Here is a 24,945-nt window from a genome sequence, read left to right as displayed (position 1 = left end):
AAAGGGTCGGATAAAGAAAGTGAAAGTAATAGTGGCAACAGAGAATCTGGAATTGTTGCAGAGGAGCATCTTCGGGGGCACGACCAAAGCCATTAACTTTGAGTCTTTAAAGGAAATGATCGCAAAGAATGTGCCTAATGTTATTCAGGTGCGGGAGATGGGCGCGTACAAAGCACTTCTGACTTTTGACAGTGTACGGAACGCTGACGATGCCTACACCTTTAACATGAATAGCCTCTTACAGCTATTCCATAGGGTGTGGCGATGGGAGGAGTCGGAACATAGTGAAACTCGAAGGGTGTGGCTGGAATGTTTCGGGGTTTCGCTACACATATGGTCAGTTAACACCTTTAGGACGATAGGAGGCCAATGGGGTGAAGTCGTTGGATGTGCTAGAGAAACGGAAATGTGTAGCTCTTTCACTATAGGTCGTGTTCAGATTGACACTTGCGTAATGGATGTGATTCAAGAATGGGTCCACGTTACAGTTGGTACGGGAGGCTTCGATGTCCTGGTGAAGGAGGTTGGACATGAGGCATGTAATCTGCTTTGCACCGGAAAATCTGAAGATGAACATTCAACTATACAAAGGAATTCTGATAGCAAAAGCAACGGTGCCGGCGGAGATATAATACAGAATTCTGTTGCAGGGTCATTGCATGAAGGGATACAGGATGAAGATCGGTTGTTGTTGGTTTCACGGGACGAGGAAGAAGACAAGGGCAGAATTATAATTACAGACACAATTTTGAATGAATGGAATAATGGCAATGTGCAGCGTAATCTGGGGGAAATCGAAACGTATCCGACATTAATGAAGGATAATCATTTTATGCATGAATTGGGGGGAAGAGCCGTTATGCTCTATGAAGAAGATTCTGAAAAAACAGTAAGTGGTGCCCTACTTGGGCTGGAAAGGGAGTCCACAAGTGCAACACCAAAAAAGCCACAATTAGAAAAGTATTGGGCCAAAATGGAACATGGGGACAGACACCAAAGGTTGGGCCCAGGACTCCAAACCCACAAACAAGTGGCCGCGGGTCAGACGCCATGCGAAGCTGGGTCGGGTCGGAGCCCAGAGGGAGACGCGGGTCGCGGTTCTCTTGCCCAGATCTCCACGGGAGATGAGTGTGGCGCCATAGGAGAGCTCCCAGTCGCTGGCAGGCAGGCGGCGATCAACAGGGAAGGTTGCGGTAAGGGTGGCCTCGGCGACAACCTGGGTGTGCAGATGATCCGCGCTGGGTCTGTCCGCTTCCAAACCACTGGGACTGATGCTGACGACGACGCGGGGAGGCAGACGGCGACCAACAGGGAAGGTCGCGGTAAGGGTAGCCTCGGCAGTAACCTGGGTGGGCAAATGATGAGCGCTGGGTCTGTCCGCCTCCAAACCACCGGGACTGAGGCTGACGACGACGCGGGGAGTGGAGTTGATGGTGGGGAAGGTGGCTCTCCGGCGGCGGTCGATCAAGACATGTATGGCACCACAGATCTCAAAGTGGTAAGGGGAGAACGACGAAACAAAATCCAGGAGAACAGTAGACATGGAGACGCAGTGATGGCTTATCACGCAAAGGGGAGGCATGGAGAACAGAGCGCCAGACCAGGGAATGGAACCGGGAGTGACCAAACGCCACATAATTGCTGTGGGCGAACCGGTAGGGTGATTTGCAGGCAGCTTGAGGAAGAATTTGCAGAGACTGAACCGGACCAAAAAGGAAGGAGGAATGAGGTGGAAGCAAGTGAAAAGCAGCAAACCGATCTGGAGGAGCAGATGGTAGAAAATAGAAAGACTTGGGAGCTGGCACGTGAATCAGGAGCGATATTATACGATGAAGAAGACGACATCATGGCAATTTTATAAGCACAGAACGAAGAAATAGCTCGTAAAAAAAATGGTAAAGCAGAAAGCGAAAATGAGACGATGCAGACCCAAACATGCTAAACAGGTGTGTAAAACAATTTTAAAATGATTTTCAGTTCATGGAATGTGCGGGGGTTGAGGGGGGATGGGAAGTTGAGAATGGTAAAGGACCTGAGGAATAAACATAGACTACAAATGTTAGGTTTGATCGAAACTAAAAGGCAGATAGTGACGAGATTTGATGTTGCCAGAATTTGGGGACAAGGTAGTCCAGGTTGGGAATATGTAGGGTCTGATGGGGCGTCTAGTGGACTATTGCTAATTTGGGATGAGGAGATGTTCAGATTGAATAACTGTTATAAGGGAGAGAGGTGGTTGTGTGTTGAGGGAGTTATTTTAAAAAGTAGTTTCAACTGTGCGTTTGTCTTGGTCTATGGTGCACATGATAGAGATGAGAAGATACAGGTATGGGAGGAGCTGAGCTATATAGCAGGGTTATGTCAGGTTCCGTGCTGTTTTATGGGAGATTTCAATGAAATAGTACATGTAGAGGAACGAAGAGGCACTACTGGGCTGACACGGTCTGCGGAAGATTTTAAGTTTTGGATACAGGACATGAACTTAGTGGACTTGCCGCTCACTGATCGAAAGTTTACCTGGTTTCGAGGATGTTCTTGCAGTCGCATAGATAGAGTTTTGGTTAGCTTGGAGTGGTTAGAAGAGTACCCAGAGGCACACTTGAGAGGTGGACCAAGGGGTTTGTCAGATCATTGCCCGCTAATAGTGGAGGGTAGGAAGCTGAGAGGAGGTCCCAGGCCGTTCCGGAGCCTAGATTCATGGTTTACACATGAGGGATTTCGCAGGATGGTGAAGGAGGAATGGAGAGGATTGGGAGAGCTACAATTCACAGATAAATTGAAGGCGCTGACAAAACTACTGAGAATATGGCATAAGGCAAATTTTGGTGACATGGATAACAAGATTATAAAGTTTGAGGAAGAGATCAAGAGGATTGATGATATGGTCAGCAATGGAGTATATGATGGAACATTGGAGGCTAGAAGAAAGGCGTTGGTTAAGTGCTGTGAGCGATGGTATGTGAGGAAAGAAGTACATTGGAAGCAGATGTCGCGGTCTCGACACGTGAATGATATGGACAGAAATACAAGATACTTCCACAATATAGCTTCAGCTAGAAGGCGGAACAATAGGATTGATAATCTGGTTATCAACGGTAGGTTGGTTCGGAATCAGGCTAGAATAAAGGTTGCTATCAGAGAGTTTTATAAGGACTTATACCACCAGGAAGACTCTCCTATGATGGGGTTCAGGGATGGCCTGGTGGTTCGAATAGGTGAGGAGGATGCTATGGCTCTAGAAGTGATGCCGTCGGCAGAGGAAATCAGAGAGGCCGTGTGGGACTGTGAGTCCTCTAAGGCGCCAGGGTGTGACGGATACAACATGAACTTCATCAAGCGATGTTGGGATGAGATTGGCCCTGAATTCACAGCTGCATTGATGGGGTTTTTCCAGACGGCCAGGTTACCGAAGGATGCCAATATCACTTGGGTGGCGTTGGCACCTAAATTCATAGGTGCGAAGGAGATTAAAGACTTGCAACCTATCAGTATGGTGGGGTGTGTGTATAAGGTTATTTCGAAGGTGCTAGTTAGGAAGATGAGATCAGTGATTCCAGCATTGGTAGGAGAGACTCAGAGTGCGTTTGTACAGGGAAGAAAAATCCATGATGGGGTGCTTATTGCGTGTGAAATAGTTAGTTGGCTTAAACTGAGGAAAAAAGAGGCTGCCCTAATTAAGCTTGACTTCCAAAAAGCATATGATAGAGTTAAGTGGAGCTTTGTGAACATTGTTCTGCAGAAGATGGGATTTGGGCATATATGGAGAGCATGGGTGATGGAGTGTGTAGCCACTGCATCTATGTCGGTACTGATAAATGGATCGCCATCTAAGCCTTTCAACATGGAAAGAGGGTTGAGACAAGGGGACCCACTATCTCCGTTTCTGTTTGTACTGGTGGTGGATGTGTTGCATCGAATGATTGGAGAGGCAGTCAGGAATGGTCGTATATCACCATTACTGGTTGGTAGAGATAGTGTAGCATTGTCACATCTTCAGTTTGCTGATGACACTATTCTCTTCTGCCCTCCAGAAGAGGAAACTATAAAAAATTACAAGAGGCTTCTGAGAGTCTTCGAGTTGATGTCAGGCCTGAGTATCAATTTTGATAAGTCTAGCCTGATTCCAATTAATTGTGAGGAGCAATGGGTCGATCGTATGTGTAACTTACTGGGGTGTAAGGGGGATGCCCTCCCAGTCAAATACCTTGGAATATCACTAGGAGCTAATCCAAGGTTGGTGAAGACATGGAAGCCTATCATAGATAAGGTGGAGGAGAAACTCAGCCTGTGGAAGGCCAATGTGCTAAACAAAGCTAGGAAGTTGGTACTTATCAAATCTGTGTTGAACAGTCTGCCAGTATACTATTTGAGATTGTTCAAGATGCCGAGAGCTGTTGCTGAGTAACTGATTTCGCTGCAGAGAAGATTTCTGTGGAGCTCAGAAGAGGGTAGGACTGGTATGGCATTAGTAAGGTGGGAAGTAGTACAGGCACCGAAGAAGTTAGGTGGGCTGGGAGTTGGGGATGCTATGGTTTGCAACACAGCACTGCTGTTTAAGTGGTGGTGGCGATTTGCGAAGGAGGATTGCCCACTGTGGAAAAAAGTTATAGTCTCTTGTCATAATCTAAACCCCAATGAGCCTCTGTCGACTCATGACCCGCCTACTAGAGGAGGACCATGGAAGGATATCTGCCAGTTACACATCAGGAACCAACCTTTAAGGGATAAGATGATCGCAGGCCTGTCCATGGAGGTTGGGGATGGGTGTAGGACACGATTTTGGGAGGATGCATGGGTGCTTGGTGGACCTCTGAAGAACCGGTTCCCGAGGCTTTTCTCTATTTCAAACCAGTGTGGATCCTTTATAGGGAACTGTGGGTTTTGGGATGGGTTTGAGTGGATTTGGAACTTCTAATGGAGGCGAGAGCTCTTCCAATGGGAGTTAGAACTCTTGAGTGCGTTGCATGAGGTTTTGAGACCTGTGAAATTAGTTCATAACAGAGAGGATAGAGTGGTGTGAAAATATGATAGGCGAGGTGTTTTTACAACTAACTCATTTGTGCAGGTGTTACAAGAGGAACTGGTCCCAGCGGAGGTAACTAGTTACAGCTTTGCCAGGACTGTCTAGAAGGAGTTGGTCCCGCCTAGAGTGGAGCTGTTTGTCTGGTTTGTTCTGATAGGAAGAGTGAATACAAAGGACAGGTTGAGCCGGTTTGGAATCATCAGTCAGGAAGATGTTACTTGTGTTATTTGTAACAACGAAGTGGAGGATGTACATCACTTGTTTTTAGGGTGTGTATTTGCATGGCAGGTGTGGAGTGCTTGGATCTCAGCCTTTGGCCGACGATGGTCTTACTCGGGATCGATGAAAGAACACTTTCTTAGTTGGACAGAAGAACCGAGGAGGAAGGAAGAGCGTAATCACAGGTTGAGGTGTTTCTGCGCGATCGTCTGGAACTTATGGTTGGAAAGAAATAGACGGATTTTTCAGCAAACAAGCAAAGGAGTTGAAGAAATCATCAACATGTCTTCGAATAGTACTAACGAGTGGAGCGGTGGGGATCCCTTTAGTTGTTGATGGCTATGCCGGAGATGACATGGGGACGGATTTGTTTTTGCTCTGTTTATATTTTTGCTCTGTTTATGTTTAGTTGTGACACTCTACTTGCTTCACTTCTATTGTGTTGAGCTGTTTGCTTTCAAAAAAAAATGTGTTGGATTTCTATGAGTTACATTTGTGTGGGTTATGGGTATGTGGTAAAGTCCAACAAAAAAAATTGTAAACCAATTCATCCAAAAAAAACCGATTATTAAATGATTGGTCTAACCAAATCATGTATATATAACTTTGGGTCAAAACTAGCATTACTAGTTAATAATTATTGTACAGCAGTCATTCCAACCCTTGATATAGAATTTTTTACATGGTCTTTTAAGTTCCTGATTATTCTTTCTCCACCAAAAACATTCCTGACAAGAAACCTTAAGAGAAAAGAAGTCAAAGTTTAATTAATTTTAAAAGTAACTTCTTACAAAATACTAGGATCCAAAATATTCTCCTTATCAATCCACAACATAAGTAGAGAGAAAATTGATGTACAATATAGTGTTAATGCCTCAAAATGCTTTATATACGTAAACTTTTTAGATATAAGCTTACTTCTTTTCGTACGTTGCAAAGATTTTTATGTGTGACTACAACAATTTGCTATGGTAATAAATTCTTTAAAGAATTATTCTCTCATAACTAATTTTCTTGCTATTTCAGGTGAATGTGATAGAGAAAAATTAATAAATGGAAGCTGAAAGATGTGGTAAATAATATTTTGGCGATGCTAGTTACCTCCTTTTCCATAGAAAGAGGCAAACAACATAACATGAGCTTGTTCATCTGATGCCTCCTTTAACCTAAAGTTAGCTTATACAACAATAACTACCAATCATAAACTTCCTGATCGAGTGTTTAAGCTTGCTTGGATTTGGAGGGGTCTGGAAATTAAAGAATTCGAACCTTTATGTAGCCTGTAGCCCCACGAAGTAATCTTAATAACCAATGGAAAAGAAGAAGGCGACATCTCTCTCACAATTCGAACTGCCTCAGATGCAATGGTCAGGAGAAAACTACGTTTCCATATTCGTGTGAACACAACCACATATCCTTACGGTGACACTATACATATATATATATATATATATATATATATATATATATATATATATATATATATATATATATATATATATATATATGTAAGCGTGTATTATTTTGTCATTCTTTTGTCACAATCTTTGTCATTATATTTTGTTTTTTTAGATCATGATTCATTCCACCATTTTTTATAAGGAGATTCTAAAAGTAGGGATGTTGTTTGAAATCCTCGAATAAGCACGCCAATTTTATTACAACTATGCTAATAAGGTGGGATTCGAGCCTCATATAAGGAACACTAACTTGGACAAGCATGGATGTAACATCGTTACTATCAGAATATCACGCTTCCTACTGCGCCACTCTGATAGCAAGATATCACGATGACTTCTATATATTTAATATTAAAATAAGAGCCTTTAACTTGAAACTGTATTGCTGTTTTCTTTGAAAAACTAAAAGCTCTTTTTTCCCCCTCTATACAAACATGCATATACATATATACAAAATTTCTTACACAAGTACCTTACAAATATTATATACATATACATCATACAATCACGACTCCTTTCCCTCTTACAAGAATATAATAATAAAGACGAGGGAAAAACTATAATTATATACAAAAAAAACAGCAATGCTAAGAAGTTAGCAAAACTTCATGAGCTTTCTCGTCCGTCCTGAAAAGAGAAGTCTGTGGGGGGAGTGTGAGAACATCGACCTCGCAGGTTCTCAATAGAGGGTTTAAGAATTGTCACAAGAGGATACATATAAAAGAAGAATGAATTTCACTCAATACCCAAACCAAATTTCGCACAAATGAAGGGGGATGGGAAAATGGGCACAAAATTCAGAAATGTTTACCACTTTGTTTGAATATAATTGAAGAACTCGACGAGACGAACGCATGGCCGCAAACGGTGCAACGATCGGAGCTCCGGATTGAAAGTTATGAGCAAAAAAATTTTGAAGGGAAAAGGGGGATTAGGTTTTGGTTTTCGATGCTGCTTCTTCAGCGTAAATTGCAATAATGAAGAAGGAAAGAGGCTGTTGCAAGTCTTTTATATGGAGTCATGTGAGTGGGCTTGAGCCCAATTGAGTCCGGTCCAACTAATTTAGCCCGTTGGCCTAATTCTGGACCAAAACATTTAAAATTAACGTTTTAATTCATACTTTAATTATTTTTACTTCTCTAAATCATAAAATTTAATTTCATAATCTCCTTAGCTTATACTTAATTTATTAATTAATTACTTATTAATTTTTAAAGTTTTGCATCCTATCCACCTAATTAGGAATTTTGTCCCCAAAATTCAAATTACTTACAAATAAATGTGGTTAGTCCTTCCTCATCTCTAATTCAAGCTTCTACGTATGTTACTCGATTCCGGCTCGACTCCAAGCAACTTTTACTAATGAGACTTCCTTTTCTCAGATTTTCTTGATACTAACTTCATCAATCCTGACCAAAACCACTTGAAACATCAAATCTTCTTTTAATTGAACTGATTTAGGTTTCGAGACGTGAGTTACATCAGAAGTGTACTTCTGAAGCTATGGAATGTGGAGTATGTCGTGCACGTTCGGAAGATATGGTGGTAAAACTATTCGATACGTCACCGGCCACCAAATCTGTCTCAACACCTCAAACGGCCTAATATACCTCAAGTTCAACTCCTTAGTTTTTGATTGCTCATCCGATTCCAGTTTGTTGAAGTAACCTTAAAGACCGCGTAACTTCCTTCTTCAAACTCTCTAGGTGTTCTCCTCTTTTATTCGCATAACCTTCTGTCAGCTTTGCTCAATTAAAATCTTAACTCGAATTTGCTTGATCTTCTCTCCGTCGTCTCAACTATCATTTCGGGACCTAAGACGCTTGATTCTCCGGGTTCATATCAACACAAATGCGATTAGCATACCGTGCAACCTCACTACCTCCTTAGCTTGATGTATAGTCTTCGGTGCTTTATATTCACCTTCTAACATGTCAAACACTTAGTCACATGCGCCGCCACGTCATTCTTCATTCTAGCCACCCAAAATATTTTATTTGAATCATGACACATTCTTGGTAACTCCAGCATGAGTCAAAAATTCGCTCTTGAGAACTTCGGACAATAGTTTATGTCTCAACTTCCGACATTCGGCACAAGATTCCTCGCCTTATGCCTCCAAATTTCCTTCCCTGTCTCCCTTGATCTTTTATTAATACTCCTATTCAACAAATTTCAACATCCTTGGTAGCTCCTTATCATCTTGCTGCGCTCCCCAAATTCTCAACCTTATAATTATTTGACATTTGTAATTGATCCAGTCTAACACCTCCATCCACCTTCTCAACACTCAACTTAAAAATCCAAACCTACTTGACGATTCTTTCTCCTTAATTACCATCCAAACAATACTAAAAAATTTCTTGCTCAGGGCGTTCGTCACCATATTACGATGTTGCATCAGCACGCATTCTAAGCCCTTTCATAATGCATCACAATAACCCTCAAATAGTTTATTAGGTTCAGGTAACACGAGTGTTGGTGCTATAATCAATCTCTCATTCTGAGTTTGAAAATTCTCTTCACGGTCGGGCATCCATACAAACCGTGCATCCTTGCAAGTCAACTTAATCGTAGACAATGCTGTTTGCAAGAATCAAAGCTTCTCAACTCCTCATGACGCCGCACACTTACCTGCTTCATCTCCTACATTCAGAAGTCTCGCTTTACAGAACTAACGTCTTGATGGTTATATTTAGGGATTGCACACACCACTAAATCAAGCTCGATTTGAATTTTCAAATAATACCGAGCTCAAAAGACAAACGAACAACACAAAGGGTATTCGCGAGAAATCAAGAAGATGTCTTGTATTACGGTAAAAAAAAGTTGTAGAAAAATAATGGAATGCACATGAAGAAGAATTAAGGTGCATCTCAAGAAAGAAATTCAAATCAAAACCTTGTTAGAGAGAGAAGAAAGCGTATCGAATAAAGTAAGCCTCCGTTGATGTCAAAGGAACGCAAGTTTGCGAAGGAGAGCAACCCCACTTACCGCGGGTTCCCAAAATTCAAGGAGAGCTTGATTATACCAAAACAAACTCAGACTCACCTCAAAAGGGACAAAATTCATGCACATAAGAAATAAAATTGGAAAGATCGTCAAATCGTTTAAGAAGAACTCCAAGATAGAATTTCAATGTAGGTGACAAAAGAAAGGCTAGATCGAGTCGCGAAGATTCGTTGGCACACTCTCCTTCTCGTACAGCTTCCTGATATTGTCTTACTTCTTCACCGACATAACCGGTGCCCCCCATAGGAAAACACTTGGTTGAGCAGATTTTATTTCTATTAATTTCTTCAACTAGATCCTAGGTTCTGCTGATTCCAACGTGTCATCTTATGTGGTGCAACCAAAACTGATCTGGCTTTTGACAATAAGTCTATCGCAAATTTACTTTCGCTCGCCAGTTAACCAATTAGCAGCTAAAGGTTACATCTGTGTCATGCCTCTTCCTCGCAATTTGTAAGACCCAGAACTTTTGAAAAGTCTTATTATGATCAAGTCTCAAAATCATATAGTTATTTATAGCCTTAATTTCAGAAATTATTTTATTAAAGATAATTAAGGCAGATTGTGATTTATTGAATTTGAAATAAATTGAGATTATTATCCAATTTTATAATTATTGGATTATTTTCTATAGTTAAAGTATAAGGTTGATAGTTATGAAATAATAAGGATTTTATATGATTTGGATTAGATAAGTAATATTTTAAATATTATTACTGCTATTTTGGAAAATGAAGAAATTAAGTATATTATTTCTAATTTTTAGATTTGGGCATTTTATTGAAAATAATTTATGAAATTGATGAGCAAATAGTATTTTTATACATTATTATTAATGGATTAGAATTTATTTCTAATTACTATAATATCCCTATTTTTATTCGAAATTACTAAAATGCCCCTAACCCTAATTTTTGAAAGAAAAATCCTAACCCTGAAAACCTGACCCGGTACCCGTTTCCACTCCCTAAACCAGCAGCAGCAGCTGCTGCCCTCTAACCAAAACACACACACACAGCCGCAGCCTTCCCCCAATCCAACCAGCAGTAATAGCTGCGGAAATGGAAGAAAGAAAGAAATAGAGAGGGAAGGGAGAAACGGATCGGTGGAGGAGAAGAAGGAGAGGAGGGGAGGAAAGGGACCGCGCCGGCGTGCTGAACCTCACCGCCGCCGTCGTGCCATCGCCGAACCATGGAGGGAAAGGGAGTGTCGCGAGTCACCGTCCCTAAGCTGCAGCACCATGGAGCCATCCTGGTCGTGCCACCTCTGCTGTTTGTGCTACCATCGTCGACCAAGCTCGTCGCCAGTAGTCGCGTCGTTGCCGTCTCTGCCCAGCGCCGCCGCAGATGATGGGTCACCGAGAAATGCCACCGCTGCTGCTGTCGTCTTCGCGGCTTGAGTTGTTGCGATCGCTCCTTGCCGTGAAGCCCGTCACGAGCGCCACTGTCAGCCTCGTGCTTTCGGGTGCCGTCGGTGGAGTCGTGTCGGCCGGATCTGCTGCAAGAGATCGGGAAGGGAAGCGTTCCTCAGATGTCAAACGGAGCTCGGCAGGGGCTGTGCGCCGTCACTGAACTCACACGCAGAGGGAGATGAGACGCGAGAGGGAGCCGTCGCGGGGTTGCTGTCGCACCGCGTGGCTGGGCTCGCCGTGGTGGGAGGTTGTCGCCACGAGTGTCGCTACCAGAGGAGGAAACTACGCCGCCATGATTGGCCACCGGAAAACCCCGCTGCCGTCGCCGGAAAACTCTGCCGGTAAGGGTTTTTGAATTCGGTCTTCATTCGTTTAAGATTCTGGAAGCTTTAACGTCTCTGTATGTGGGTTCCAGGCACCATTGTTGGAGTCCGGTCGCCGCTGCTATTTGAGGTGGTTGCCGGGCTGCTATCGAACCGGTTCAGAGACCACTGCTGCTTCGGTTCAGCTGTTCCTTCTTCATTTGGTAAGCATTTTCGATTTGAAAGCTCTCTAGTTACTATTCTGGCTTCATACACTAAGGTTTTGCGGCATCAATTGCTATAAGATTGAGTTTCTATTGTTATATGTTGCGATTAGTGTTGCTGTGGTTACCGCGGGAGTGGCTTGGAGCCGAGGTTGCAGTTGTTGGTGATTTCGGTTTGAGATAGAAGGTTCCTGTGACGCGTTTGGGTTATGAATTTGCGTTTTGAGGTAGGGGCGCTTTCCGAAAACTACAGTTTATTATTGGAATTATTACATATGGATACTGATATGAAATATGGTGTAATTAGTGATTGTATCTTCCTTATGTATTATTTGATTGACTCGAATGATTATGGATGTTGGCTTGGCTGAATTGTTGTGTGGCTTGTGAAATGTAATGTTTGAAGTTGATTCTTTAAATATTGAAATGAGTTTGATCCGTTGAGGATTGGTTTGAATTGAGTCAATTATTTTGACGATGTGAAGATAGAATGCTCTTGAAATTCAGCCTGGGTTGCTTTAATTGCTCTGGTTTTGATAAATGATTTATTGCTGAACCGATTCTTTAAAGCTTTATAAATGAGTTAAACCGGTTGATATTGAGTTGATTTTTGAAATGGTTTCCTTGAGGTATGCTATTGAGGCGACTGTTGGATTTAGCTTGCTTTTGAATTGATTTCTGGTTTGAGCTGTTGAAAAGGAATGAGAAACGGTTTAGTTGGGACCCGAACCGGGTGGCAAAAGTCCAAGTTTTAGGGGAGGTGCTGCCGAAATTTCTATAAAATCCGAGTCTTTATTGAAATATTGTCTGGAAAATGATGAGTTAAAGACTTCTACTATTTTATTTGAATTATCGAGAAAAGGATGATTCATGCTTTCGAAATGAATTAATAAAGAGGAAATTGTGATTTAGTCTTGCTTCTTAAGAAAGGCATTGTATCTCTTTCAGGAGAAGGTTATTTAGATGAAACTTGTGTTTTATAGCTGTTTGGATGTGAAAAGGGTTTATGCCTTTGAATTTGACTTGGGGGTTTCAATTAAAGAAGTTTCAATGACTTTGAAAGAACCTGAATGTCTATTGACAAGTTTCATTTTGAAATGTTTTGAGAAAGGTTTTAAGTACTCTTTGAATTCTGAATTCTTGCAAGACTAAAACAATTTTGAACAGTTGAAACGTTCTAGAATTATCATGGGGGTTGAAGTTGGTTTTGCCTAATTAAAGGAAACGGCTTTGAAAGAAGTGAATGATTACCTGACTCGGTTTGGCTTAGATCCTATTTTCTTACTCAAATCAGAAAGCCAATGTTTTAATGATTTTAAATTAATTTGGTGAAATGAGTTATATTATTCTCCCCTAAAGACTTGGGACTCTGCCGAGAAACTTTGTTATAAAATCCCATTGTGGAATGGGTGATTTTGATTGTTCCCAAATTGAATCTTTAACTTTCCATGGTTTTGGAAGTCTTGGAAAGAGGATGCCGAGAGCGGCTTTTTTTTAAAAAGGGAACTTACTTTGAGTAAATTTGGCTTATGAACCTGAGATGATTTGAGAAATGAGATCTTTAAAGCCAAGGCTGAAAAGAGTTGAAATTTGATTTCAAAGTGAAATTTCTTGAGAAAAGTGATTTGAGGCTTAAATGCCGGTTTTATGAATTCGATGATGTTGAATGGTGAAAGTGCTGTTTTGTTATGGGCCGGAATGGCTGTGTATGATTATGAATAATGGCTGGTTTTGGATTGAACCGTGAGCCGGAATGGCTGTGTATGATATTGATTTATGGCTGATTGCCGAATGAGTTATGGGCCGTATGGCTGACTATGAATTATGAATTTAAGCCGGATGGCTGAGATGGATGTTGATCCATGACTGGGACTGAATGAATATATGCTTGAGATACCTGGGTAGTAGCAAGGGTTGTGGTTCGTCCCACTTGCTCCAGGTCAGAGACTATGACACCTGGGTAGTAGCGGTAGTAGTGGTGATTCCACTCGCTCCAGGTTGAGCTGTTAAACACCCGCCTGGGTAGTAGCCGCAGTAGTGGTTATTCCACTGGCTCTGGGTTGAGCAGGTAGTAGCAATGGGGTTGTAGCTCAAAACTACTTGCTCCACGATGGGTGTTTCTGTCCATGGTTAGCTACCAGGACGTGTCGGGTTGGCTATATAACCGACAGATGATATCATCAGCCACTAGGGACAGGCATGTATCATATGCATCTATGTGACATTTTTTGGGTGTGCATATTATACTTGGTGTGCCTATGTGATTAATTGCTAATTGTTCTACTTGCAATAACTGTTTGTTTGTGCTTGCATCTTCCTATTTGTGTTTGCTACTGGGACTCTGTTGGACTATGGTGATTGGTTGATGGTTGGATTGTTTGGGCCTAGGGCCGTGGTTGGAATGAGATGAATCGATGGTTGATTTCGGTTTTGTGTTTCTGGTTTGGAATAAAATATGAAAGGCTATTTTGTTTCAGCATAGATAAATCGTGTTGAAAGGCTTGTAAGTTTTTGAGAATTGAATGATTCCTCTTTCAGAAAAGATTTTCGACTTTATTTTTATTGTAAACCGTTGTTTTTGAAAAGGAGGCATAAGACGGTTATTAATCACTGGTACGGTTTATACTCACGTATCCTATTACAGTAATTCCCAAAAACCCTCTACTGAGAACCCTTTCGAGGATGATGTTCTCACCCCCTTACATTTTTTCCCCTTTCAGGATATGGGCGCAGAAGTTACGAAGAGCTTATTTAATTGTTGTTGTGATACTCTGTATTGTTTTAGCTATGGTTTATTGTACCCTCGCCTTTATCTTGATATAATCTGTAAGAGGGATAGGAATTGTATTGGATTATGGTTGTAATATTACTTATATATATGTATGTATATATATATGGATGTACTCTTTATGAGTTTTGTAAGTTGTATGGTATTTATGGATGTATGATATCGGATGAAAGTATTTTTGGATCGGTATTGCGACTTAAAGTTTTAAATAGGCTCATATTTTAGTATTAAATAATATAAAAATCGTCGTAATGTCCGAACTATCAGAGTCGCGCAGCCGGAAGTGTGAGCTTTGGTAGTTAGGGTGTTACACAATTCACCGTCACTGGATTTCAAATGGTAATCCCATGCAACTCTCAACACTTTTGATCCCTTATATATAGCTTAAATTGAATGCTCGAAATAGTTCAACCCACTTCTTTGGTGTAATCTTAAACCACCAAAATCATCAAAATCACTCAATACCCAAATCAAATTTTGCACAAATGAAGGGGATAGAAATATGGGCAAGAAATTCAGAGATACTTACCACTTTGTTCAGATAAAATTGAGAGCTCAACGAGACGAACGCGTGGCTGTAAACGGTGCGGCAATTAGAACTCCGGATTAAAAGTTATGAGCAAAAGAAATTTGAGGTGAAAATTAAGGGGATTAGGTTTTGGTCTTCCATGCTTCTTCTTCAACGTGCATTGCAACGAACAATGAAAAAGGAAAGAGGTTGTTGCAAGTCTTTTATATGGAGTCATGTGAGTGGGCTTTGGCCCACTTGAGCCCGGTCTAACCAGTTTAATCTGTTGGTCCAATTTATGACAAAATTTTTAAAATTTGTGTTTTAATTCATATTTTAATTATTTTTGTTTTTTTAAATTATAAAATTTAATTTCTTAATCTCCTTAACTCATATATAATTTACTAATTAATTATTTATTAATTTTTTAAATTTTACAAAAAGATTTTTTTTATCATCTAATTATAGGCTTCATCCCATGTGAATTTCTCATACACAATGAAATAATATATAGTGAAAAAATGATGTTATAAAACTAGAAATAAAATATGAACTCCGCTAGAGAGACAATGAGAAATTTTGACAATATGTACAATGAGATTTAAATTTGGCCCAATACAAAGAAAAAAAAAAACTCAAACAGTTCTTTCAAAAAATTAACCATTCCAATCATAATTTACCAATGGAATTTACCCAAATACCCTCTCCCCCCAACCGTCTGTTACCCCATCCTCATCAATCATTCCACCTCTCCGGCGTTAGAAGTTCTCCACCGGCCATCAAACAACCATTCAGGAAGTTATTAAAATAAGGTTTAATTACTTTATTGGTCCCCTATAGTTTCGCGAAATTTTTAATTAGGTCCTTATACTTTTTTTCCTTTTAATTGAGTCATTACACCATATTTTTTTTTTAATTGAGTCCCTATACTTTTTTTTCTTTTATTTGAGTCCCTGCACCAATTTTTTTTTTTTAGTTGGGTCCCTATACAATTAAGCCAATTACTACCAAGAGAAATCTAATTGAAAAAAAATTTGGTGCAAGGACCCAGTTAAAAGGAAAAAAGTATAGGGACCTAATTGAAAATTTCTTGAAACTATAGGGACCAATAGAGTAATTAAACCTTAAAATAATCATCCGATTACCTATTGAAATGACCATCTAGTATTTGTTAATTGTATATACTTAAACTAAATCAAACAAAATAATTATCCAATTAAGAATTAAAATAAACATCTACATACTTAGTTAATTGATCATCTAATATCTAAATTCGTCAATTTTCAACCCACTTGCAATAAACAAAGGAAAAACAAGTACATTCTGACCAACTTGCTATCATATATGACCTGAGGAACATTGAACTACTGCAAAGGCAACCACCAGCATGATTACGTGTTATGTTAGGCATAAAATTTGCATCAGGACGACGATTTTTGTAAATTAATCACCTCGGCCAAAAAAGAAGTTTTAGCCCTGAGATTCTATAATGAGACATATGGCGAGGGCGAGGAGGATCCAGGTCGCGATGTCGTTGAAGGCAGCGGCGACCATGGCGGTCTTGGGCTGCACGACGGATGCAACGTACGCGAAGGGGTGTCTTCATTGGATGTTCTCGAACAGCTGGGCGACATCGAATTGTGTCCTGGATGACAGACGGTGGTGATCTTCGCGGCGTCAGTTCGGAGAGAGTGGAAGAGATTTTAGTTCAATACATGGGATATCTATCTTCTTGTTATCTATATAGAATTGATATTTCTTTAATATTTGTAAGTGCCGATTTGCTTTCTTATGATTGAAAAATGTTTCTTCCTGTAAAAAAAAAAAAACCTAGTAAAAACCCACTAACAGATAATTTACATTTAAAAAAATACATACATCAAAGGAGAACCAAATCTAAATAGTGTGTAAGAATTAAAGAAGTTTAACAAACTGCCGACTGCCAACAGCAAATGCTAACTTCCTTGAGATTCAGATTCAGGTCTGAACAACCAACGGCATCTTCCTAGTGTGGTGAAGGTTGAATTGCTTCTCTTCGCATATCATCTGATCTCTTCTCATTTGCGAACAACCATTATGTGGCGAATAAGATTTTGAAAGTAAAGGATTATGCTGGAAAAAGTGTAAGAGATATAAACTACCCTCTATTGTTCCTTTAATTTGTATCATAGAGAAAATCCTATTCTTTTGTTCTGGTGAGTTTTATGCCCCGTTAGATATAAAAAATTGATTGTTATTGAAGGTAAAAATTTTAGATATATAAGTATCATAATTTTATTTAATTGAAACACTTAAAATAAGTGTATGTCACAAAATTATTGTAGCTATATAGCCAATTTAGTGTAGTGTTGAGAATGAAAAATGTTATTTATACATCAAACACTTTTGACAATTGTATAAAAATATAGTTGTTATTAATTAATTATGTATTTAATTTTTTTAATTTAGTTAAAAAAATATATGTTTAATTTTAAAAAAAAAATTAGTATTAAAATAATAGTTATTATAAAAAATATATACATAGCAAAATTGTTCGCGAATTATATCACTTATATCCCATTTAATATTAACTTGTGGCATGATTATGCTCCTTAATTTTTTGGTAGGTGAATATATATGTACCATGCGCACTCCAATTTAATTTGTGGAAGGTTTATCAGATCAAATCAGAGACACGCAAAGCAAATATGCATGCTTAGATTGATAGAGTCACTAATTAAGTATTATATGAAGCTAAAGAAAAGTGAAGAAACCAACAAGAAGAAACCGACAAAAGATAAGAATCCTTTGAAGTTCGTGAATCTTATCCAAAGCCTATAAGCCACGCCCACAGTTTGATGATTCAGCGTCTTGTCTTTTGTTTTGTTTTGCCCTTTTTGGGCAAGGTAGCCAAATATAGATATATTTATTTATAATGTAAAGACTTTAAATAGCCCCTCTATTTTCCTCAAACTAGCAAACAATTTTACACTACAATTCCGATCGAGGTTTAAGATCAATAATAAGATAGAGAATCAAAATGTTGGCAATATTTCATGAGGCTTTTGCTCACCCTCCAGAGGAGCTTAATAGTCCTGCATCTTACAAAGGGATCAAGAAGCCTAAGGTTCCAGAGGAAACTCTTCAAGATTTTATTTCCCATAATCCCAATAACACTTTCTCTATGAGCTTTGGTAATTCTGCTGTTATGGCTTATGTTCGTCCTCCAACATCTTTCCCCACTCCACAAAGGTAATTATCATTTTCATTCTACTAAACTAATTAACCACTCATCAATAATATGATTCTTTCTTTTATTTGCCTCAAGAATTAGTATTTCCTATGGGAGCTGAGTTAGATTAACGCAAGAATTCTAGATGAATTTTTCTTTTAGTAAGCCTTTTTTTGGGGACATCATAGAATCGTGGGTAACCAGAATCCACCATTCTAGATTCGTAAAAAGTATCTATTTGCTCCTCTGATCTAGTCGGTACGGATATATATGACTATGAGATATATAATAAGTGTGTATTAAAAATACAATTAGGGGTGCACAGATCCGGCCCGGCCCGAAGGCCCGGCCCGGTCCCGAATACTTTAGGGACTAATTTGGTGTGATTTCATCGGGTCTAGGGTCGGGTACGGGTCTCAAAAATAGACCCGGTCATTATTTCGGGTCGGGTCCGGGCCATAGCTCGGGTCACCCGAAGTCGGCCCGGTGGCCCGGTCATCATACACAATTAATATTTTGTGTTATTAGTGATAGATCATGAATATTCTTATGTGGAATTTAAGTATTGTAAACCTTAATATTTTATGTTATTAGTCATTATAAGACTATAAATTAATGTTTTATGTTTAGAATGCATAAGACTTTAGACTAATACATAAGATTGTATTATTTGTATTGATTTAAATATTTGGTATTATTAGACAATATTAGTATTGATTGTGGTTATGCTTTAGTATTGATTGTGGTTATGCTTTAATTTTGAAGAAGGGTTGGTTCTTGTTATATTTTTCTAAGTGAATTTTACCATGTTAACTAATAGTTGGAGTCTTGAAAATTTGAATTTTTTTACATGCTAGCTTACAAGAAGGTATCAACGTAATGTAATGTTAACGGCCCGGTTTTTACCCGGTTTTCACCCGGTATAATTGTGGCCCGAAAGTGTATTGGTTTCATCGGGTCTAGGGCCGGGTTCGGGTCTAATAAATAGACCCGGTGTATATTTCGGGCCGGGTCTGGGTCACATCAAACCCGGCTTCACCCGGCCCATGTGCACCCCTAAATACAATAAAATATATAAATTTCAAAAACTATTTATAATAAAATATATCAGGTTTATAACGTGTCTCAAAAATAGTATACATATTTGTTCAAGCTGGCCATCCCCTTTTAGTTAACATTATATATAATATGAATTTTAAGAATATTTATAACCATTGATTTTAACTAAATAATATTTTAATTTCAAAATTATGTTATACAAAGAAATGAGTGTTTAAGATATTTTTAGAATATAAAACCACGTCTGAATTGTTCCCTGTGTATAATAAAAGTAAGAAATGAACATGAGAGGAACCAATAATGTTGCTGTACTGTTTGGATTACAGGCAGTTTTGTGGGTTTGATGACATATATTGCCTCTTCTTGGGGAGCTTGAACAATCTATGCTCATTGATTAGGCAATATGGGTTGTCAAAGAGTAGCAAGGAAGCCATATTTCTGATTGAAGCTTATAAGACACTCCGAGACCGAGGTCCATACCCTGCCGATCAAGTTATTAAGGACCTTGATGGTAGCTTTGCCTTTGTTGTCTATGACAGAAAGGCCGGCAACGTCTTCGCTGCACTCGTAAGCTATAAACTCAATTACAGTATGTGAAAATTAGGGGTAATAGTCAAATTAGTCTTAGAAAGATAAGGTATTTTTTAAATTTGGCTTTGAAAGATTTTTTCAATCAAATTGGTTCTTCAAAGATTATAAATTAACCATATCTGTCCTTCAGTTACTCCACTCACAATTTTCGATTGATGATGTAAAATGTTAATTGTAACATATATGACACATAACATATTCAATTAGACGATTGACTAAATATGTTTACAAAAATCTATTAATTTAGTCACTAAGTCATATTAGGAATAGAATTTTTGTAATTGAAAAAATGACTAAATTAATAAATTTTTATAAATATATTTGGTCAATATTTAATAAGACATATCAAGTATTATATATGTTATTCAATTAACGTTTTATAACATCAATCTTTGAAAAAAATTGTTAATGGAGTGACTAAAAGACAAATATGATTAATTCGTAATTTTTAAAAAATTAATTTAATTAAAAAAATTATTTAAAGATGAATTTAAAGAATATCTTATTTTTTAGAGACTAATTTAAATATTAACCTAAAAAAATTAGTCTTTAAATCAGCTATTCTTATAGAATATAAAATTTGTCGCACAGCATCTAAATTAAACTAATTATTCAACTCCCTATCGTAGTTCTCGCTATTTTAATTAATAATTGTTTTGCTTTAATTTTGAGTGGTTCAATTTTAAAAGGTGAGGTTAAATTTGGTTGAAGGGTTCTGATGGCGGAGTGAAGTTGTACTGGGGTATAGCAGCAGATGGATCTATTGTAATATCTGATGATCTTGATATAATAAAGGAGGGTTGTGCAAAATCGTTTGCCCCCTTTCCAACAGGTACCAACTATATTTTTGTTCATTCTAAGTGCAAAGGCTATAATATAAATGAACTTTTGCATTATATGTTATGAAAGTATAAGAAAATTAATTGAAAAATATGAAAAAACTAATTGCTTTAGGTAAAAAAGAGGTAATTAATTGCAATAAATATTTTTTTCCGTCATTTTTCATCCTAGCTAATAAGAAGTTTAGTATTTTTTATTCTAAAATAAAAATTGCTTACTGCCTTACTTATATTTTATAATATTCTATTTAACACCTTATCTTACTCTAAATAATTTTTTGAGTAAAGTATCGTTTTTGTCCCCAACGTTTGGGATAAGTTCTAAAGTTGTTCCTAACGTTTCAATCGTCCTATTTAAGTCCCTAACGTTTCAAAACTGACTCAATGTTGTCCTGCCGTTAGGGATCCGTTAACAGAATTGACGGCGGAACAAAATTGAGACGATTTTGAAACGTTAGGAACTTAAATAGGACGAAAACGTGGAGGACAAAAATGATACATGGAAATGAATTTAAATTTTATCCTTCATTAATATTATTTTTTACTATACATAGTATTCAATTATTTTTTAATCACATCTAAGTAAATTATATTTAATTATATTACTTCTATTTTAAATAAATTAATTTTTTTATAATTTTACTCTTAAAGATTTTTAGTTATCATGAAATGTTTGTAGAATGACTAGTATATAAACTTGCAAGAAAAATGACTAGTATATAAACTTGCAAGAAAAAAAATATATACAATAAAATATAAATTATACCTTTTGTCTCTAATGTATCAAAATTCTTTAAAATTATAAAAAAATAAATTTATTTAAAATGAAAGTAATGTGATTAAGTGTAATTTATTTAGATATAATTAAAAAATAATTGAATACTATGTACAGTAAAAAATTAATATTATTGAAAGATAAAATTAAATTAAAATTTATTTTTATGTATCGTTTTTGTCCATAACGTTTTCGTCCTATTTAAGTCCCTAACATTTCAAAATCGTCTCAATTTCGTCCCGCCATTAATTCTATTAACGGATCTCTAACGGCAGAACAACATTGAGTCAATTTTGAAACGTTAAAGACTTAAATAGGATGATTGAAAACAATTTTGGAACTTACCCCAAACGTTGGGAACAAAAATGATACTTTACTCTAATATTTTATACAATTATGTTAGGTATACATCAAAATTAACCATTAAAATCAACTATAAATATAAAATATATATTGTTTTTCTTTTGTTATTGTTATTTTTCAATAAATTTCCGAATTAGTTAATGTATATAATAATTTATATTAGAAAATGGAAGATGGACAGTAATAAATTATTAGTAGCAGCATATAGTTAAGATAGATGACAAATTGGAATTGAAATGCAGGGTGTATGTTTCACAGTGAAGGAGGTCTAATGAGTTTTGAGCATCCAATGAACAAGATGAAGGCAATGGCAAGAATAGACAGTGAAGGAGCCATGTGTGGAGCCAACTTCAAGGTTGATAAGTACACAAGGGTTAACAGCATCCCTCGGGTTGGAAGTCAATCCAATTGGACTGAATGGGACCACCATTAATTGCCATAAATTCCGACATCAAAACAGTACGAATAAAATATAGGGTTTCACCTTTGTAAATAAAAAAAAAACATAGTTAATTATTTTTATGCTACGATTATTGTATAATATTCACGCATACGTTCTATTTTATATATGAGTAAATTGCAGTAACGTTTTTTGCTTGTTGATTTACAATTAACTTGTAGTGACACAAATTAATTAAACTGATTTTTGGAAGTGAACAAATCACATTTTGAACGGTATTTTAAAAAGAAGATGAGCATCCTATGAAGTATGAAGTATGAAGCCGCTACAATTAATTTAAGCCTTTTTTCACTATTGCATTTGCGCTTAAATCAGAGTGGCAGGGTTTAAAAGAAGCTGGGAATCCCTTCTATATATATATATACTATCATAATTCATCAATTATTATTTATTATAATAATTATTTTTAGATATTATGTTTCAATTTTTTTCATATATTAAAAATTTAAAATTATATTTTCTTAAAGTTAGAATATTTTAATTCAAATTTAAATTTAATTAAAAAAATAAAAATAACAAATTAAAATTAAACTATAACTAAATCAAACTTAAAATAATACTATCAAAATTAATTTTTTTGATTTTAAGATGGGTATATATAATTTTTTCGGTTCTAATTAACGAGAGTAATAAACACAATTATTTTTGGATGAATTTCGAATGTATTAAAAAATTATTTAGTATGCAATTTTATAATTTTAAATGTATGTGTTATAAGATTATTATTTATATTAAAAACTATAAACACGGATTTAAACTAATTTTGGATTTGTACTAAAAATATTGTGTATTATTTTATTATTTTGAATGTGTTAAAAAAAATCATTTATAGTAAGAAAAATATAAGTACAAATTTAAATGAATGTTGGATGTGTACTAAAAATATTTTGTATGTTATATATCTTATTATGTTGGATGTGTTATGAACATATATAAAAGAATAAAAAAATACCTCAAAAGTGAATTATGCCAGAAAGAAAGAAAAAATAATCTTCAAACACAAGTATATAAAACTAAAATATAATTAGATACGGAGGAGAAGATGTGATATTATTTAATTGATAAGTTAATTTTGTTATTTATTATTTTGGATATATCTACTAAACACATTTAAAATACTACATAAATTTTCACAAATACATCTAAAATAATATAATTATACACAAAATGAATTGTGAGCACATTCGAAATTGAAGCCACATTTCAATATATATATATTGTTAGGATTTGGTTGAATTAGTCCCACATTGCTCAGGATAGCAAATGGAGTGGGTGGCCTAGGCTATAAATATGAGGCTAAGTTCTCCATTTATTTTTGCACCAGTCAGAAACACTTTAAGCTTGTATCTGATTTTTCTTTTCCTCTGTACTCTTTGATTAGAGAGTGTTGTGAGGTGTAGTTAGATATTTGCTTTGAGAGAGTGTGGGTGTACTGGGGTGCCGGTGAGAGAAAGAAGTCTATGTGTTGTAACAATTTTCACATAGTGATATTCTCTGGTTGTCATTTGATAACGGCCGTGGTTTTTTCTCCGGTAATTGGAGTTTCCACGTTAAATTCTTGTGTTGTGATTGTGTCTATTTTATTTCTCTGTCAAAGGTGTTTTCTCAAGGAGGAATGGTGTCTTATTCCCAACAAGTGGTATCAAGAGCTTCGGTTCGGTGGGATTTATTCTTAGTATGCTCTGTGGTTGCAGCCTAGTCTGACCTTCCACATCAGAAAAGAATTTTGTCCTGTGGCTTGAGGTTGATCTTTGGTTGCTGTTGTTGTTGCTGGAAGGCAGTGTGACACTGTGAGAGTGCAATTTGGAAAGGTTCTGGCTAAGGAAAGACTTGGTATTTAAGTGTGTCCATTGTGACCCACCTCTCTTTCCTGGGGACCCTTCCTAGTGCACGGTTGAGTTATACTATTCCAGTATACGGTTGCAACAATGTCAGGATATTCAAGTGCTGTGAAGTTTGAAATAGAGAAATTTGATGGAAGAATCAATTTTGGCTTGTGGCAAATACAAGTCAAGGATGTGTTGATACAATCAGGTTTGCACAAGGCGTTGAAGGAGAAGATCTCTGGTTGCTCTCTCTATGAGAGAAGATGATGTTCTCTAGAAGACAAGAAGTATCCTCATGGTATTACCGCACTGCCATGGATAAGGATGAGTTGTGGCAATCGGGTCCACAATTGCACACGGGCATTGGTTGGCGTTGAGATGCAAGGTGTGTGGCGGAGTTAGGTCGATGGCTGAAGAACTTCCAGGAAAAGCCAATTTGGAAGTTGCACCATGAATTTTCAGCAAGGTTTTGATCTGTACCAAGGTGAAATGCTTGGAGTGGTCTAATTCCAAGTGAGTATACTTTCATGGTAGAGTATGATAGTTCTCTGAACTATGATTGTCGGTATAGACAATGGCAGCAAAGAATTGTTGGTGTTGACAATGGAAGCTGAAGATGTGTGACTATTTCAATCAAGGTGGAGATTGTTAGGATTTGGTTGAATTAGTCCCACATTGCTCAGGATAGCAAATGGAGTGGGTGGCCTAGGCTATAAATATGAGGCTAAGTTCTCCATTTGTTTTTGCACCAGTCAGAAACACTTTAAGCTTGTATCTGATTTTTCTTTTCCTCTGTACTCTTTGATTAGAGAGTGTTGTGAGGTGTAGTTAGATATTTGCTTTGAGAGAGTGTGGGTGTACTGGGGTGCCGGTG

At 37.3% G+C, this 24,945-nt stretch overlaps 1 protein-coding gene across 1 annotated transcript; it reads left to right on the top strand.

The window, feature by feature from the left end:
- The first annotated feature begins 17,653 nt into the window (after positions 1-17,653).
- On the top strand, positions 17,654-22,371 carry LOC107630086 (stem-specific protein TSJT1). Its single transcript, XM_016333119.3, has 4 exons — positions 17,654-18,178; positions 19,544-19,784; positions 20,520-20,640; positions 22,028-22,371. The coding sequence occupies exons 1-4, from the start codon at positions 17,967-17,969 to the stop codon at positions 22,216-22,218; spliced, it is 765 nt and encodes a 254-aa protein (XP_016188605.1). The 5' UTR covers positions 17,654-17,966; the 3' UTR covers positions 22,219-22,371.
- Positions 22,372-24,945: the final 2,574 nt, after the last annotated feature.

The sequence above is a fragment of the Arachis ipaensis genome, chromosome B3 (assembly GCF_059453495.1).
Source record: "Arachis ipaensis isolate K30076 ecotype BB chromosome B3, ASM5945349v1, whole genome shotgun sequence".
NCBI lineage: Eukaryota > Viridiplantae > Streptophyta > Magnoliopsida > Fabales > Fabaceae > Arachis > Arachis ipaensis.
The sequence above is the reverse complement of the archived record's forward strand: the minus strand, read 5'-3'. Positions and strand labels throughout refer to the sequence as shown.